The 17,793-nt window shown below is 27.3% G+C and overlaps 2 protein-coding genes and 1 long non-coding RNA gene across 5 annotated transcripts in view; 2 read left to right on the top strand and 1 right to left on the bottom strand.

Annotated features, from left to right (window-relative positions):
• Positions 1 to 2,845: 2,845 nt before the first annotated feature.
• LOC108692984 lies at positions 2,846 to 11,929 on the top strand. 2 transcript variants are annotated; one of them, XM_018201605.1, is made up of 6 exons: positions 2,846 to 2,908; positions 8,414 to 8,652; positions 9,163 to 9,432; positions 10,131 to 10,261; positions 10,474 to 10,639; positions 11,480 to 11,878. In XM_018201605.1, the coding sequence occupies exons 2-6, from the start codon at positions 8,416 to 8,418 to the stop codon at positions 11,876 to 11,878; spliced, it is 1,203 nt and encodes a 400-aa protein (XP_018057094.1). In that variant the 5' UTR covers positions 2,846 to 2,908; positions 8,414 to 8,415. The 2 variants fall into 2 exon arrangements, with proteins under 2 accessions (XP_018057094.1, XP_018057093.1); XM_018201604.1 differs by lacking the exon at positions 2,846 to 2,908 and adding an exon at positions 3,203 to 3,283 and having other exon boundaries at positions 11,480 to 11,929.
• A 3,616-nt stretch (positions 11,930 to 15,545) lies between these two features.
• The window catches only part of LOC108692985, a 6,945-nt gene continuing 4,697 nt past the window's right edge, over positions 15,546 to 17,793 (top strand). Inside the window, exon 1 of one of the 2 annotated variants that reach the window (XM_018201607.1) lies at positions 15,546 to 15,655. The gene's annotated coding sequence lies outside the window, so the exon portion shown is untranslated. The remainder of the gene's footprint in view (positions 15,656 to 17,793) is intronic. The other variant, XM_018201606.1, reaches the window with a different exon arrangement.
• The window catches only part of LOC108692991, a 1,768-nt gene continuing 309 nt past the window's right edge, over positions 16,335 to 17,793 (bottom strand). Inside the window, exons 2-3 of the long non-coding RNA XR_001932009.1 lie at positions 16,693 to 16,923; positions 16,335 to 16,563 (exon numbers count right to left, since the gene is read on the bottom strand). This is a non-coding gene — a long non-coding RNA (uncharacterized LOC108692991). The remainder of the gene's footprint in view (positions 16,564 to 16,692; positions 16,924 to 17,793) is intronic.

Genomic DNA, 17,793 nt, shown 5'->3' on the forward strand with positions numbered 1-17,793 from the left:
CCGGACCCTATAATATGTTCTACATAAGTTCTGAGATCTTTTTTCTAATTTTTGCTGAGTCTAAAATTATTCAAATCAATTTAAAAAAAAAGACATTCCTAAACATTTGCTGTCGATCAGTTAAATTCATATTCTGATTTTTTTATGTGCAAGACTACGTTACGTACAATTATTATTGGATTGTCCGGAAAATTCGTGCCGATAACTAACCTATATAATTTAGTAAATGTATACTAAAATTTAAATTTTCTGCGTTTCAATTTTCCTTCAACATCGGCACGAACTTTCCGGACAACCCAATATAATCAATTATTATTGATTAAGTTAATTATTAATAATAAATTTTTAATATTAAATTTATTTTAATATTGAATTTAATTTGAACTGAGGCAAGTGTGCACTTATTTTTCTCACCAATGACAATCCTCTTCCCTCTATCCTTCAATGCATACAATCGCTGTATAGTAAAGATATCTAAAATGATATCAATCAGTTCATAAAATAAAACAGAAATAATAATCTAGAATAATAATCAGAAAAATAATATACAATAATAATCAAGTGCAATTAATCTTTAGGAATGAAATATATATTTGATAGATATTTTACATTTTCAAATAACAGTACGATTGGCGCGTAGCTTTAGTATAGATTTTTGTGTGGCGTATTGTTTACGCACTGTCAGCCTGCTATCATTCAACTTTGAAATTCTATTCTGGCAGGTCAGTGTCACTTCAAATATCTTCATATTTTTTTTTTGGAACGCAATCATGATAAGTGATAGATAATACGAAACATCATATATTATCATTCACGCAACTACTACCTTACACGGTTGTTAGTTGATTTTGTAAATGGATCGAGATAATAAGTATATCGAGATAGTATCATATATCATAGATAGATCATATATCACAGACGTTTCATGCAGTTTAATCATTTAGAAATAAAACAAGATAAAAAATAGAATTTATAACTGGATATATATACTTTCGTGATGATTTATGATAATCATTTTTGTTTAATACAAAATTTTTCTTTCGTTTGAATCTTTATACATATCTCTATACATTTTTAACTGTATATAAATTAGAAATAAAGTAACGTTAATAAATAACGTTACAAATAACACAATTCATGTAATTCCATAATTAATACAGATTGCGTAATTAATAACAATTTAACTAAATTCTCGTTTTTATCTTTCGATGAAAACATATAAAAATTAAACATTTGAGAATTTTATGATTGTTTACCGATAATGATAATAAATAGGAAATAAATAAAAAAATTATTTTTCATTCTTATTAATATCTAGCCAACTCGATTGATGTCGTAATTACATATTACAAAAATTATAATCAAAATCTATCTTTTCTACCTATTCTAAATTTGTTTAGTTGCATTAGTGATAAACTAACGCTTGATTGACATTCGATCATTTTTACAAGTGAGCCATGAATATTATATTTCAAATGATATTTTCCTTTCCAAGTGTACAACTTCGACGAAGTAAGAGAGTTTCGGTACTTTAAGTTTTAAGGATATGTACATAATATGCCTTTCTTACCTTATAATTTTCATATATATCTAAATTATATTAGTATATAGCTAAATTTTTAGATATTTGAGAAAAATCATAATCTTCATATAAAAGTCTAACGATGGAGAAGTTGCCGGTTTAAATAAACGAATCATAATCAGATTCTTTGAGTCGTACGTCTGCTTCGATAATGCCGTTGAAATTATCGAATTAATGAACTTTTCATGGCTCGACATTTGATGGAAAATTAATTCAAAGTGGTGGGATCATATCGCTCCAATGTTTTGACGGCAAGTAAGAGGCATCCTCACAAAGAGGCATTGTTTGCAGTGATCAGTGTTATTGCATCGTCGACATTTATCATGTGTTTTGTACATACTCGACTATATTCGTCGGCTCTAAGATATTTACAGTTCTTACTCTAAAAAAATTATCTTAAGAAATATTTAAAAAAATTAAGTCCTGTGATTGAGTTGTAACATCTTAAAATGGTACTTAATATGAATGGTACTTAAATGTTTTTAAAATGCTTTTGTAAGAGGATGATAATCCTGAGAGAAGAAAAAGTCAGGTATCGGCGAACCTAGAAGTATTTTTTATCTATATATAAATAATAGCTCATTCTCTCATTTATTCAAACTATTTTTATCTCAATAAATTAATATTTAAAAAAGAAAAGTCATCTAAATTTTATAAAAGTTTATTTTTGTTTCTGAGATTTTTTTTTTTCGAAAAATATAGATAATTATACTCTACATTCATTTCTCAATTTCTTTATATGATATTTTTTATATGCATATAAATAACTTTCCTTTACGCGGTATTTTTCATAAATTTTCATTATTTTTTATACAAATATGTAAAATAAATATTTTTACAACATACATGTCTTTTCTCTTTATCTTTTTTGTACTGACAAACTCTTTGTTCTCAATTTTGTACAAATATCACGTAGAATGTATATTCCACGAAAAACAAATGCCTCTAATAAATATGTAATTCTAAAATGATTATAAAATTCAATGCGCCTAAGAACTATGAAACGTTAACTATTTCGAGAATATATATTGAATTAAAATCTCATTATTTTGTACAACAATATCGATCATCGTAATTACGAAAAACTTTGTTTGTTACATATCGGATGTTAAATATAAATTATTAAAATATTTACAACTCAAATTGAATTAATTTAATTTTTCACAAATATTATTTATAATTGATACTGTTTAATTTTTTCAAATATTAAAAATTTTATTTTATTAACAAAACCATTGCATTATATTATGAATCATTTCAGCGAAATTTTTCATCAGTTGCTACTATCATTTTGGAATTTTATCACCACTTTGTCTATTGGTGAAGGTAAGGATTAAACAAAAGTAATGATGACTTGCATGTATACAGTAATATCATTTACTGTGCGATATTTTTATAGCTCAGTAGCGTACATTAATTAATTTTTTACATCGTGTTATCATCTTATCACTGTTCTATAGAATTAACATTTATTGCATGATTGAAGAACAAATCTGCATGAGTTGAATGTTGATTTCAATCAAGAATAACCTCAGTTATTCACGACTCTAATATAGATATCAAGTGATAATATAACGATGCAAATATAAAGTCTGTAAATTTAGTGTTACGTGTATCATTTTAAAGCTGACTTACGAAACGGAACAGTGAAATAATTTAAGAGAAATTAACAATTGAAGACGAAGATGAATAAAACGTCAGGTTAGTTCTTTTAATGTAATTCTTTTTATCAATACTTTAAGTTTTCTATATTAAACTGCAGCAATAGAACTTTTTTCTTACTTGCACAAAATATTTAAATAAAGGATAGTTGATATACGGGATATGATGATATATACACTTAAAATGTAAATGATATATACACTTAAAAGAAACATTAAATGTAGCATTTATTATTGTGTTTATTATATCATATATTATTATATATCATAATTTCAACTATTTCTTTAGAAAATTTACTTTATGAGCAATAATTTACAATTTAATATATTTGAAAACATAAATTATATGTACTTATATATGTCTATAATAATCACATATTATCACGTAATATTTGAAAATTATTAATAAAGTTATGTTATGCACATTTTTTTATATTTTCTTTAATTATATGCGTATTATTAAAATCTAGATCTGTAATATTGACTTTATAATGAGTCTGAAGTTTAATGGAATTCGATTGGAAGAACTAGTATGCACTAATGCATATTAAAGACATTGTAAACCGACTTAATTTGAGTATAAAAATGAAATGCAAATATTTCGAATTATAAAATATTTTACCTAATATTTTACCTAATAATGCAATAAAATGTATTAAGTATTTAATCGATTTCTATGTTTATATATAATATATTTTATATTATTTTTATATTATTTTCTTTATTTTATACGTTTGTAACAATGATTTTAATCATACTGAGTGCGCCCAATTGAATTCGCTATAAATCTTAATCAATGAAATTGGCCAATCAGCGTTAATTGTACAAGTTGGCTGTTGATCAGCTTCACCGATATAAGACTTAGAACTACCGACCTCCGACTTATTAACGGGATGAGCATGACAATTGATTCCAATAACTATAATAAGTGTAACAATTAACCCAATATTTAGAGCCAATTATTATAGATGTCATCACCTTATATTTTCCATTAATAAACTTTTCATTTTAAAAAAGAAATTACTTCATATTGAAATTTCTGATCTCTACAAAACAATTAGCTTTTTGCAGAAGAGAATAGCCTCGATTACTTAGACTCTTATTAACTCTTTACTTGACCATTTGTGGCAACCTGTGGCATCCTATCACATCATCATCACAAATCCTTTTATAAATGTGAAAAAGAAGACTATTTTTAAAACATAAAAAGAAATTTTGTTGGTTAATGGCGGAAAAAGAATTTGATAATTCCAAGATATCCAATCAATACATTTTTTTCTGTATTAGGAACGACAAAAAAGAAATTAAAATGTGAAAGTTTAGTCAAAATATTTCTTTGATTGATTCTAATGAACCTTTAGTCACCATCAATCGAACCTGACAAATTTAGAGGCATTTCTTTTAATTCATTAGAACAAACTAACAAAAAAAAATTCGTCAATTTAAGTGAGACAAGCATTCCTGCAATGTAACAAATCTGTTACAACTGGGTAGCAATTTTAATATCCCAGATTCCAATAATAAAGAGAAATCAATCAGAGAATTCAAAGATATTGAAAGCTTCTTCAATCGCAATAACTTATGATTGATATCGAAAATTAGGAACATCGCCATTCCGGAATTCCATCAGTTTCTCTATAATAATCCACTTGAATATTCATGATAGAAAAGTTAAGATGAATTTAACGACAAAATGATGTAATAATAACAGAGACATACTTTTCACACAAGCGAACAAAGGCAACGTAACCGTAGCCATGGATATGATCTTTTGTAATAAGATTATTGAACTATTTAAAGATACATATTTGGTAGTTAAAAAAAATCGGCAATAGTGATTGAAAGAAATTTTAATAATATATTAAAAAAATGGCATCAGAAATTCATTTCGGATAAGGAATTGTCTTCGATTAAGTGATTCCATCCTGCTGAAGGCATGCTTTACCAAAAATACACAAGAAAGGTGTTTCCTTTAGAATTATTGTTTTTTTCAATCAACACAGTTTTATATTCGTTAGTATAATGATTTCATTAGATATTATTTTTCTGTTCATTAATATTCCATTGGATGTTGCGCTGGATTGATAGGAAAGTGAGACTCCATTAAAGATATCACAATCATATCAAAGAATGAATTCATTAATGCGGTCGAATTTAACATCGACATATTCTATTTTTAATGGGATTATTTACAAACAAACTTTTGGCATATCTATGAGTTCTCCCCTTTTGTCTATCATTTCTGACATTGTCATTGGAGGATTTGGAAGAGAGAATGTTAAATTCTTTTCAGGTTTCTGCATACTTTATATTGATGATATCTTTATGATCTTTATGATTGTATCTAAAGATAAAGTCATTCAAATTTTAAATTCATTTAAACAACATGATAGACATTTGAACAACATGATAGACTTAAATTCATTATTGAATATGAGGAAGACCATTGTCTGAATTTTTTGAATTTACGGTCATCAATAAAGATAATATTATTATTTTAGATTGGTACCATAAAAAGATGTTCTCGGAGGTATTTATCTTCTTCTATTCGAATCATCATCCCGCATGTCATAATAAAAAGATCATAGCTTAATTGATAAAGCGATCTTATTGTCAAATTCTACATTCTATAATAAGAACATAGAATTTATAATAGAGAATTTGAAAGTTAACGATTATCCTTTTTTAGGAATGATTTTTTATTATATTAACAAAAGGATCCAAAGTTTGGTTTATAAAAAATTTACGATTAATAACACCAACTCAGATAACGTTGACACTGACTTGTGGAGTCTTGAGAGAAATAATGGTATTCTCATATATAAGATCTATTTCTAATAAAATTACTAAAATTAAATCTAAAAAAAAATTAAATCTATTAATAAATCCAAAAACATGACTATAAACAAGCTTAATAAATTAAGGTAAAGTCGCCTAATACGAGATATCTTTTTTTAAAGACTTGTAATTTATTTAATTTGCAACCTTTCCTATTTTCGTGTTAATTTTATGGGAAATATATTCAAGATTTATCACCAAAAGTTAGCGACCGATAGCTACTTTAGTACTTTAGTACATAACTACTTTATTGTATGTGAAATTTTTTTATCGAAAGTGCCGATTTTATTTATTCAAAAAAAGGGTTCTTAATATGAGATATAAGAGTTTTCTATTATGAGATGGTACCTCATAATAGAAAACTAAGGAAAAAATAAAGATAAGCTTTTTATACAGCCTTTTATTATATTATATACAAATAGGAAAGAATTTAAATGTTACATATAATTATATAATCTTTGATGTGTGTCATTATATGTGTATGTGTGTGTGAGTAATCTTAACAATAGAATCGTCATTTTTAACATTTCATTCAATAGTATGGTTTGAGATATTAAATTGTTTAGATGCTCTCATGTTAGCTAGGAAACACCCTGAGTATCTCATATTACGACTTTCATGCCTCGTTTCATGATCATTGAAGCTAATCTTTATAATTAAACAAATTCATTATCACATGTTTTCCTATTAATACGACCTCAATGTATCACTGCATGCAGACTTTATTATCAAATATTTATTTATTATAATAAAACAAGGTTTGAAGACTAACCTCAATAAAATTTGACAATATCCAATTTCAAGAATCTTTTTTCACAACATGCATGGTTTAATAATGAGTTTTCCTACTAAATATGTTTCATTCTGTGAATTTAATAAGAAGTTTAGTAGAAAAGAAATGAGTAATAAGTTCATAATAAGTTCATAATAAATTCATAATAAAATCAACCACATGCTTATTAGTTTAGCAGAAATTCCACTATCTCATATTGAGAATCCCATAATAGGCGACTTTAATCAAATATAAAAACTTATCAAAGTTCATAAAGACAAAAATCAATATGATAAAAATAATAATGTCATATATAAAGTAAACTATAATAACTGCGATGCATCGTATGTTGGCCAAACGAAGAGACAATTGCAAACAAGAATTAAAGAACATCACATTAATATAAAATTAAACCAGTCCAAATAGTAATCTCGAAACATATCATGGAAATTAATCATGACTTTGATTGGGAAAAAGTTAATATTTGATTTTAAAAAGAATTATCATAAAAGAAATATTTCTGAAACACATATTAAAAAACAAAAAAAACGGTTTAAATTTAATGAAAGATATTTAGTTATTGGGTAATTCTTATTTTAACATACTTGATGATATACGAGAATATAAATGATCACAGTTTTGAATAGACTTTACATTCGATTTTAATGTTTAATTCGACTTATTTTTATTTGACCTTCACATCAGTTAATTTTCAAACGAGCAACAATCAGTAACTTTAATGTAACCGAATTGAAAAATTTTGATTGAGAGCTTAGATTACAGAATTTTATATAAATTACCGTAAGTTATTATTTGATTTCTGTATCTCTATTCACACTAATAATATATTATCTTAATAAATCTATTTGTTTTACAGAATATCATAAAATACTCCTAATTAAAGAATTCTCAAATGGTTTGATACAAGTCTGTAACAAATTGGATTCTCGATTTCAACCGAGGAATTGATAAATCTATCTTTATCGATAAACATAATTAATCTACTGTTGACTAAAGTATCTAAAGTTCTTATCTTATTGTCATCTGGCAAAATACTTATTGACGTTCGAATTTTTTAATATTCTTTTTATATTTTGACACTTCACCATTGATAGTTTTTAAATTTTCATTGTATCCGTTATTTTTTGTACGTTAATTTAAGATTGTATTCTGCATTGTAGCACTGAGGAAAGCTTTGTAAATTGAAACGTTTGTTAATTATATTAATTCAAAGTTAATTTAATTATAGCTCGAAATAAGTCATGACATTGTGTTAATTTTTAACAAAGATAATCATGCTATTAAATTATAAAAATAATTTCTGTGTTGTTACTGTCGTTTAAGAATATGACTACTGAAAAATTTTCTTGCGGTTTATAAATATAGAATTTAGCAACTTACATCCAACATTGGCTCTCCCTAATACATTTTAATTGAATGTTTTTGCATATTGGAAATGTTGTAATTAATTGTATAAGTTAAATGGTTTTTGTGTTCTATAACGTAATGAAAAGGACATTATTTTTCGATAAGTATCTCTAATTCCAATTCTACTTTCAGAAATGGTAGAAACATCATGGCTAGATCTATGCTTTATGGAGAAAATCCTGCGAAAATCGGAAAACGACGATTCGATTCAAGTTACCCATATAGTTTCGAAACCGGCTACAAGCAAGGGTGACAACTACACTAGCGACATGATTAGAATTACTGCCGAATATTCACGTAACTCTAAGATTAAAGAGAAAAAATCCATCATTATCAAACTCTCTCCTGTACACGGTGTCCGACAGAAGATCGTAAGTTAATTTAATATGTACAATGTTTTTAATGGGGGAGTAGAAATTGCTTTAATATGTATAATGGGGGACTAGAAGTTGCTTTGATATGTATAATGTTTTTAATATTAAAAGAGAGGGGATGATAGAGATAGAGATAGAGATAGATAGATAGAGAGAGAGAGAGAGAGAGAGAGAGAGAGAGAGAGAGAGAGAGAGAGAGAGAGAGAGAGAATTGGCAAATTTTATTATTTTGGAATATTTCTGTTCAACAGGAAGATTAGAACAATTATGTTTGGATAATCAGTGATTTAAATCAACTTTATATAAGCGAAAATACACTACTTTGTATTTAAGGAAGACATTCTTTATTTGTTTCAAAACAAATTTCGAAACTTTATACGAGTACTACATAAATTTTATATATAGTTCTTTATATAGGTCTTTGTATTACAAATAATTTCACTGTAACAAATAATTGACTGTTAGATTAAAGGTTCTACTTATTTACCTTAAATAAATTTGTCACAGGTTACACAAGCAGATCTCTTTCACACAGAGATGTCGATGATGTCCGATACTTTGGATAAAATGAATAAGTTGTTGGAGCCAAAGCACCGTTTGAGTGCGAAAATTCTTTATGCGCAAAATGAAAATCCAACGCTTCTAATGATCGAAGATCTCGCATCTCTCGGTTTTCAAATGGCTGATCGTTCATCTGGTCTCGACTTAGATCATTCTCTAATGGCATATCGCGGACTTGCCAGGTTTCATGCAGCCTCCGTTGTCGTATGTGAGAAGGTAAATCACCACGCGTGATTCACAATTAATTGGAACATTTCCATTGCAATTATTAAGAATTCGGATCAATGGAATGAGTACAAGGGCCATTGAAAGATGAAATTGACACATTAATATTAAACATAAAAAATTCTTAATATTAAATATACTTATATAATTACATATGAGATATATTTTCCCGGTCAACCATCCAATCCAAATAAGAATTTCAAATTTTGTAATACAAATATTTTTAATTGGTATACAGTATTTTAATTAGTATTTATTTCGAATCAGATTAAATTTAACAGAAACGAATAGCCATAAATGATGCTAGAAAAAAACTTTTGAAACTTAATTTGGCGTACTCTTTTATAAATACAATTTTGCGAAGTGTATAACTTGCACATGATCATCTCAACAGATAAAAATTTGCTAATAAAAATTTGCTTAAAGATTTGTAAATATATTCCTTGTATTATAAAATTTTTTCGACATGCGTATTAGGCTCTTGTTACTATCTCTAAAAAAATATGCCTCAAATTTGTTAAAGAAAATGTGTATTACTGTGTAGATTTCTTGTGTAGCTTATTGATCTATACAGCAATCTGAATTTCCTTCTCACTACAAACTTAATTATTTAATTTTATAATCAAATGGAATACATTAAAACATAAATACATTAAAACATACTTTAATAACAATATTCTAATACTCAGAATCCTAAGCAAAAAGAGATGTATTCAAAAGGAATGTTTTATAATCAGCACTCGTCAGAAATGAAATCTTTCTTCAATATGGGTTCCAAAGCTTTAGCAGATGAGATTGCAAACTGGCCTGAAGCGAAAAAGTAAGATTTGTATTTATGACAATATTTATTACTTTTTAATTAATGTTTACGATATTCTATGATGCATGCATTAGATAAGTATTTAATATGAACAGAAAGATCATTAGAAAAAAATTGCAAATATAAATTCCATTGTTTAGTGCAAATATTTATATTATCTTCACATAAGTTTTTTAAATATAATTTTACATTTGGTTGGTTTTCATTGCTAGATACTCGGAAAAAGTTTCTAAACTTTCCGATCACATGTATCAAATAGGAATAGATGCACATATGCTCTGTGAAGACGAATTTAATGTTATTAACCATGGTGATTGTCACATGAATAATATGTTATTCAAATATGACAATAATGGCAAACCTACTGATCAGATTTTTGTAAGTACTATTACATCATAAAAAATCATATACGTCCTCCAAATATGTGCTCAATACTTTATTATAATCAAGACTTTATATTGGGACTAAACTTAAGTAAAAATGTTTTATAAAATGTTAAATAAAACCATTCATGAAACTTTAGTATGTATTTACATGTAATAAGACAAGTCCCAAATAACGTGCATATTGCATAAAATACTTTTTAGACATAAGATAATATTTAAAAGGTGCTCACCTTATGCAATATAAATGTTATTTGGGGTGTTGTTAAAAAGCAAATTTACTTATAAAATATATCTTTTATATTGAGAATCAAATCTAAAATTTATTATAAACATAAATTAACATAGCTCATTGTCAATTACTTCAATTATCTACATTTCTGAATTTTTGTTGTAATTTTCATAGTTAAATATAACGATATAAATTTGCATAATAATAAATTAAAGGAACCGATACCGTTTCGAAAGATATATATTAGCAATTTAATTATCTGCAATTTTAGCAACAGCAATTAAAACAAATAGATGGTGATGGTATGAGAAACTTGAAAATGGAATGTGTTTTGAATAAATGCATTCAGTTTAATGGTGTAAACATATTCATCTGTCGATGTTATCCATATAAGCCATCAGCATTGTCGCTGCGACTTCTTAAATATGATATCTCCCCCCTTCCCCCTTCCTCCTTCATCATTTTCTTATCGTGCGTGCGTGCGCGTGCGCACGCGCGCGCGCGCGCGCGCGCGTGTGTGTATGTGAGTGTGTGCGTTGAAAATTTTATCTCCAATACAATTGATTTAAAAAATTGATCGAAAATATTCATTTAATATTGCAGGTAGACTTTCAAATGTGTATCTATGCATCGGCGGCACTCGATTTTATTTATTTACTCAATTCAAGTATTTCCTTCGATGTTACTGAACACAAGACAGATATTTTATTAAACGAATATCTTCACACCTTATCAACGACTATGAAACAATTGAATTGCAAGACGCAGCCACCTACTATGAAAGAACTGAAAGCTTCCATAAAACGAAAAGCTAGCTATGGAATGATGGCTTCTTTTACCATTTTACCCTTCTTGCTATGCTGCAAGTCTGAGGCAAAAAATTTGGATGAAGTACTGTGCAGTAGTACTTATATGAATCCAGGTTTAAAGAGTGAGATTTTTAAAGAAATATTGATAAAAAGACTGCCACTATACGACGAATGGGGTTTGCTGGATCTCTAATGTATACTTCACAGTGATAGAATATTAAAGTTGAAAAAAAATAGAAGTTTAGGAAATAATAATTAGATGTAAATATAACGAACATTAAAATTAATAGCAATAGACGAAGAATGTTAACGTTTTAAAAAAGGTTTTTTTTTTAATTAATAACTATAATAAACGTGAAATTGTATATAATGATATTTTTGATTCGAAAAATTAAAAAAATATTCTTTTATGATATAGTTTCATTTTTAACTCATTAAAGTTTTAAAATAATTCATGATTTTTTTAAATATTATCATATCAGAGATAATGAGGTATATACATACATACATTTTGTTTTGTTATTTTAATTGTATGTTAATACTGTTTGAGTCAACATATGAGGAGCTGACTTCCAAATTCATTTTGTCCAAAATTTTATTTATTGAGTTAAAGATAGCATAGTGTTCAGTATTTAAATTCAGAAATTTAAATTTTAAACTACTGTACGATGTTTTGAAAGATTTCTACACCATCAATTTATGTGTTACAAAAGATCTTGACATTCGAAATGCATTATGTTCTTGAATTAAGGATAAACAATATTTGTTTAATATTTTTAGCAACTGTTTAACAATTTTGTTGAACACTTCATATCTTATCAATTGATAAATTATCTTAAAACACGTAATTTTCTTCTTCTGGCTTTCTTCTCGTTTTCTGAAAATATATTATAAGTTTTGAACAACGCATTTTGAAAAGTTGTTCCTCATATGTTAAAAAAAAAATGACGGTAAAATTGCGTGCGTGCGTGCGTGCGTGCGTGCGTGTGTGTGTGTACCTATATATATATATATATATATATATATTTCGTAAAAAAAAGATGTATATAATATTATTTTATGGTACCAAAAATGACATGTAAATTAATTAAAGTATTTTAGGTTGTATTAACATATTAGAATGTGTACAAGAAAAATTAAAAAAAATTACATAATAATGTATAATAAGATAACCGGACCTTATGGGTTACGTAAGTTTTGAGATCTTTTTTTAAATTTTTGCTGAATCTAAAATTGCAAATTATTCAAATCTATTTTAAAAAAGAAACATTCCTAAACGTTTAATTTTGCTGACGATCAATAAAATTCGTATTCTGATTTTTTATATGCAAGACTACATTACGTACAATTATTGTAATTATTGTAATTGATTATTATTGATTAATAAGTTAATTATTAATAGCAAATTTTTAATATTAAATTTATTTTAATTTTTGAATTTGATTTGAACTGAAGCAAGTGTTGCTTCTCTCGTCAATGATAATCCTCTTTCCTCCATCCTTTTTTTTTACAATACAATCGTCGTATAATAAGGATATCTTAAATGATAGCAATCAGTTCATAGAATGAAACAGAAATGTACAATAATAATCAAGTGTAATTAATCTGTAGGAATGAAATATACTTGATAAATATTTTACAAAACTTTACATTTTTATATAACAGCACGATTGACACGTGGCTTTAGTATCTGTTTCTTTTTGGCATATTATTTATTGTCAGCGTGCTGCTATTCAAGTAGATAGTTTGAACTCTTGTTTTCAGCAGGTCACTCTGAATATCTTCAGTATTTTTTTTTTTTGAACGAAATTGTGATAAGAGTTAATACGAAATGTCGTATATTACACAATCGTACATACAATTACCAACTATGGTTGTTAGCTAATTTCGTAAATGATCAAGATTATAATTCATATATTACAGATGTTTCATGCAGTTTAATCATTTAGAATTGAAATATAATAAAAAATAGGATTTATAATTGTTTCGTGACGATTTACGATAGTTATTTTTGTTTAATAGAAAATTTTTCTTCCTCTCTATATACATATATCTGTACATTTTTAACTATATCATACAAATTAGAAATAAAGTAAAACTTTAATAAATAACATACGTAAATAACACAATTTATGCGATTCCACAATTAATATAATATATAATTAATAACGATTTAACTAATTTTTCATTTTCGTGTGTCTTTCGCAATATCGACGAAGACGTACAAAAATTAAGCATTTGAGAATTTTATGATTGTTTACCGACAATGACAATAAACTGGAAATAAATCGAAGAATTAGTTTTCATTCTTATTAATATCTGGCCAAGTCAATTGATGCCGTAATCACATCTTACAGGAATTATAATAAAAAGCTTATCTTTTCTGCCTATTATGAAATTATTTAGTTGCACTGTGATAAACTAACGCTTGCTTGACACTCGATCATTTTTACATGTGAACCATGAATATTATATTTCAAACGATATTTTTCCTCCCATATGTATAATCTGTATAAGTTGAATCTTGATTTAATCAAGAATAACCTCAGTTATTCTTAAGATTTTAATGTAGATATCAAGCATGTGATGAATGAATATAACGATGCAGATATAAAGTCTGTAAATTTAGTTCTGCATCATTTTAAAGCTAGCTTACGAAACGCAATAGTGAAATAATTTAAAAGAAGGATTACTTAACAACTGAAGACGAAGATTAATAAAAGAGTCAGATAAATTTTTTGAAAGTAATGCTTTTTATCAATACTTTAGGTCTCCGTCTTTTTCTGTATTAAACTGCAGCAGAACTTTCTTCTTACTTTCACGAAATATCTAAATAAAGGATAATTAATACATGGGGTATAATAATACACTTAAAATTGTAAAAACATTAAATGTAGTATTTATTACTATATTTATTATATCATATATTATTATATATCATATATTATTATATATATTATTATTATATATTATTATATAATTTCAACTGTTTCTTTAAAAAATTTATTTAATGAGTAATAACTTACAATTTAATATTTGAAGACATAAATATATGTATTCATGTCTTCAAATATATTTTTTGCTTAAGCTTAAGCAACAATTCAAATATGTAAATATTGTCTCTTATTATTATAAATATTCAAATAACGTTGTAATTAATATGTACTTATACATGTCTACAATATTCACATATTATACACTTAATATCTGAAAATTATTAATAAATTTATGTTCTGCACATTTTTGAGTATTTTCTTTAATTATATGCGTTATATTCTCAAATCTAGATTTGTAATGACTCTACAATGAGTCTGTAGTCGGAAGTCTAATGGCGAATTCGGAAAAACTAGTACGCCCTAGTGCATATTAAAGGCGTTCTAAACTAATTTAATTTGAATATATAAATGAAATGCAAATATTTCGAATAATATAATAAAATACTTATTTTACCTAATAGTACAACATAATATATTGAATATTTCAGGAATTAATTTCTATGTTTATATAAACATATGTTTATATAAACATATTTTTACGTTATTTCGTGTATGATGGTTTTAAATGTGCGTACTGATTGCGTCCAATTAAATTCGCTATAAATCTTAATCAATGAAGCTGATCAGCGTTAATCATACAAGTTGGCTATTGATCAGCTTCACCGATAAGATTTAAGACTACAGACTATCGACTTAATAATATTACAGGATCAGTATGATTCCAGTAACTGTGTTAAGGGTTTGTACTATTTTAAAAATTTGCGCGTGAGCGTGCTAACCCGTGCATCTACGCGTATACAAGAGATTGACGCTGACGACTGGCGCTTCAATCACGCTAACAGCCAATCAGAGCGGCGTTGCTGCTGTACATCTCTTCCGTGGCTGTGCATGCGACGTTTTTCGCCATTAATACGTTGTAGTTTGAGAAGTCTATACGTGCATACGAGCGTACGTTAATAAGTTCAAAAAAGTAAGTTCAACAAGATGTCCTTTCGAAAGAAAATTGCATTGGATAACGGCAGAGGTGGCAGGGTGCATCCTCGGATCAATTGCCTGTATCGATTAGCACAGGAATATAAAACTTGTTGGCTGACGATCCGAGGAATCCCAGTCCGCGTGCATGGGTCAGCCATTGTTGCGTATACGTCGAATGTACGTAATTTTGATTGCGTACATTGGCTTTGCTGAATGTATGAACTGTTTGCTGCATACTTGAAGTAAAATGAGAGCTCTTTAGTCCAACACACGGAAATACTGGATGAATGTTGTAATCGTTAACTATTTTATTCCTCTCTTGGGTAAGTTACACGTAATATAGCATACGAGCACGGGACTCGTATAAAGGATTTCACCAATCCTGACTGCGTATCTGCAAAGATGGGATCGGGAGAACGGGATCGATGCATATGAGGAAACACCTTTACCTGTCAGGATCCAATTTTACATGGACGACATCGATATGTATCAAAGAACTCGCACATCTCTAGCAACATATATCATTTGTATAAAACGATTTAATTCAGGATGCACTCGAAGGAATTGTCATTAAAATAACATATTTTAGAACAAACTATAGAGACTTTACACTGCCGATACTTGCGATATCTTGCTACATTAAAATGTAAATGTTATTACGTCGGACGCATTCCACCGACTTACAATGATTGAATGATTGAGCGCATTATTAACTTAACTATATCGACATCATCATTATTAGTAATAATTCCTTGGTTATACTTTTGTCCGTTTACTGTGCATGTTTGATTATGTTATATTGATATTTCAATTTATGCTCATAGTGTCCTTTATTATACTGCTATGAATGTGCTTTATATCGAGTCAGATCGAAGCTACCCATGCTCAAAGAATTAACAATTAGTTCCTGTAAGTGAAATACCGATACTTGATTTATTGTTCACAATAAAAAATTCTTTCCTTTTGATTACGTTTTATTAGTACTTCGTCACGCATTATTTCGATTCTTAATTTAATTAGCAATGCTAATACTTACTCTTTCAATACTTAAATCTCTATTATGACTAAGCTTAGACTTATTCGATCTGACTCCAGCTGTCGTGGGAATTATTTCCATGGAAATGTTTGTGCGCATGCGTAAGCTGCTGTTACAGGATGCATTCCATTTCTTGCATGAAGCGAGTGAGTGCATGGCATGGAATACTGGGTATATTCCGTTTCTCCAATACGTACAGTTTTAGTAACGGAATGGATTCGCAGTGAATTCCTGCAATGAACATGGACGACAATTTAAAATTGACTGAATTACAAATGCATTCAATAATTACTGTTACATCATTTTTGACAAAAAAAGATTTATATTTTTATTTATATTTTTATTTATATTTTTCGAGCAGCACTTACAATCTTATTCTGCAGGAAAAAAAAATAAAACATATTAAAAATGTCCAAATAGGATGTTTAATATCTTTCTAAAATATTAGAAATTTAACAAAAATTTTACAGATTATTCTTACATATGTTCAGACACTTATGATAAAATCCGAAATCGATTCACTGTGAAACAACTTGAAGTTATAAGAGTTTAAAAAGATCTTATAAAGATTTTAAAGTTAGATTTGAGATATTGTCATTATCAAAAATTTTTCATTTTTTTCAGAAATAATTAGCAATAGAAATTCAAAAATACATTTCTGCATTTTAGTTACGAGTAAATGATAAGATTCTGTATACAATCTTTATTATTCAAACCATATGAAAAGAGCACATATTCGTCAAAATCAAATTTCAAGAACTTTTTGCAATTATACATACAAAACATCCGTTAAAGTCCATTATTTTTACTTTTCTCTACCTATCTTGTAAACTTAATCTCTATCATAATCTACTATTTTATATTCAGGAATTTAAAATGATACGAAAAATAGCGGTAATATATCAATATATTAATTTTTCAGTATTATAAATCAGGGACTAAAAACCGATATTCTATAGCAGTATACGCAACACCAAGATCCAAATACCAATATTTGGCGTTAAATACTGATATTCAACCGAAATTTTCATAATATCAATACACGCATAATTTTTCGATAATACCAGAGTATTATACCATATATATATATATATATATATA

Source organism: Atta colombica, unplaced genomic scaffold (genome assembly GCF_001594045.1).
Source record: "Atta colombica isolate Treedump-2 unplaced genomic scaffold, Acol1.0 scaffold83, whole genome shotgun sequence".
Classification (NCBI taxonomy): Eukaryota; Metazoa; Arthropoda; class Insecta; order Hymenoptera; family Formicidae; genus Atta; species Atta colombica.

Excerpts from the sequence above, each read along its gene's own strand:
- LOC108692984 (XM_018201604.1), top strand. Across the intron at positions 9,433-10,130 it reads CCGTTGTCGTATGTGAGAAG|AATCCTAAGCAAAAAGAGAT; the intron begins GTAAATCACCAC and ends TCTAATACTCAG. Across the intron at positions 10,262-10,473 it reads AACTGGCCTGAAGCGAAAAA|ATACTCGGAAAAAGTTTCTA; the intron begins GTAAGATTTGTA and ends TTTCATTGCTAG.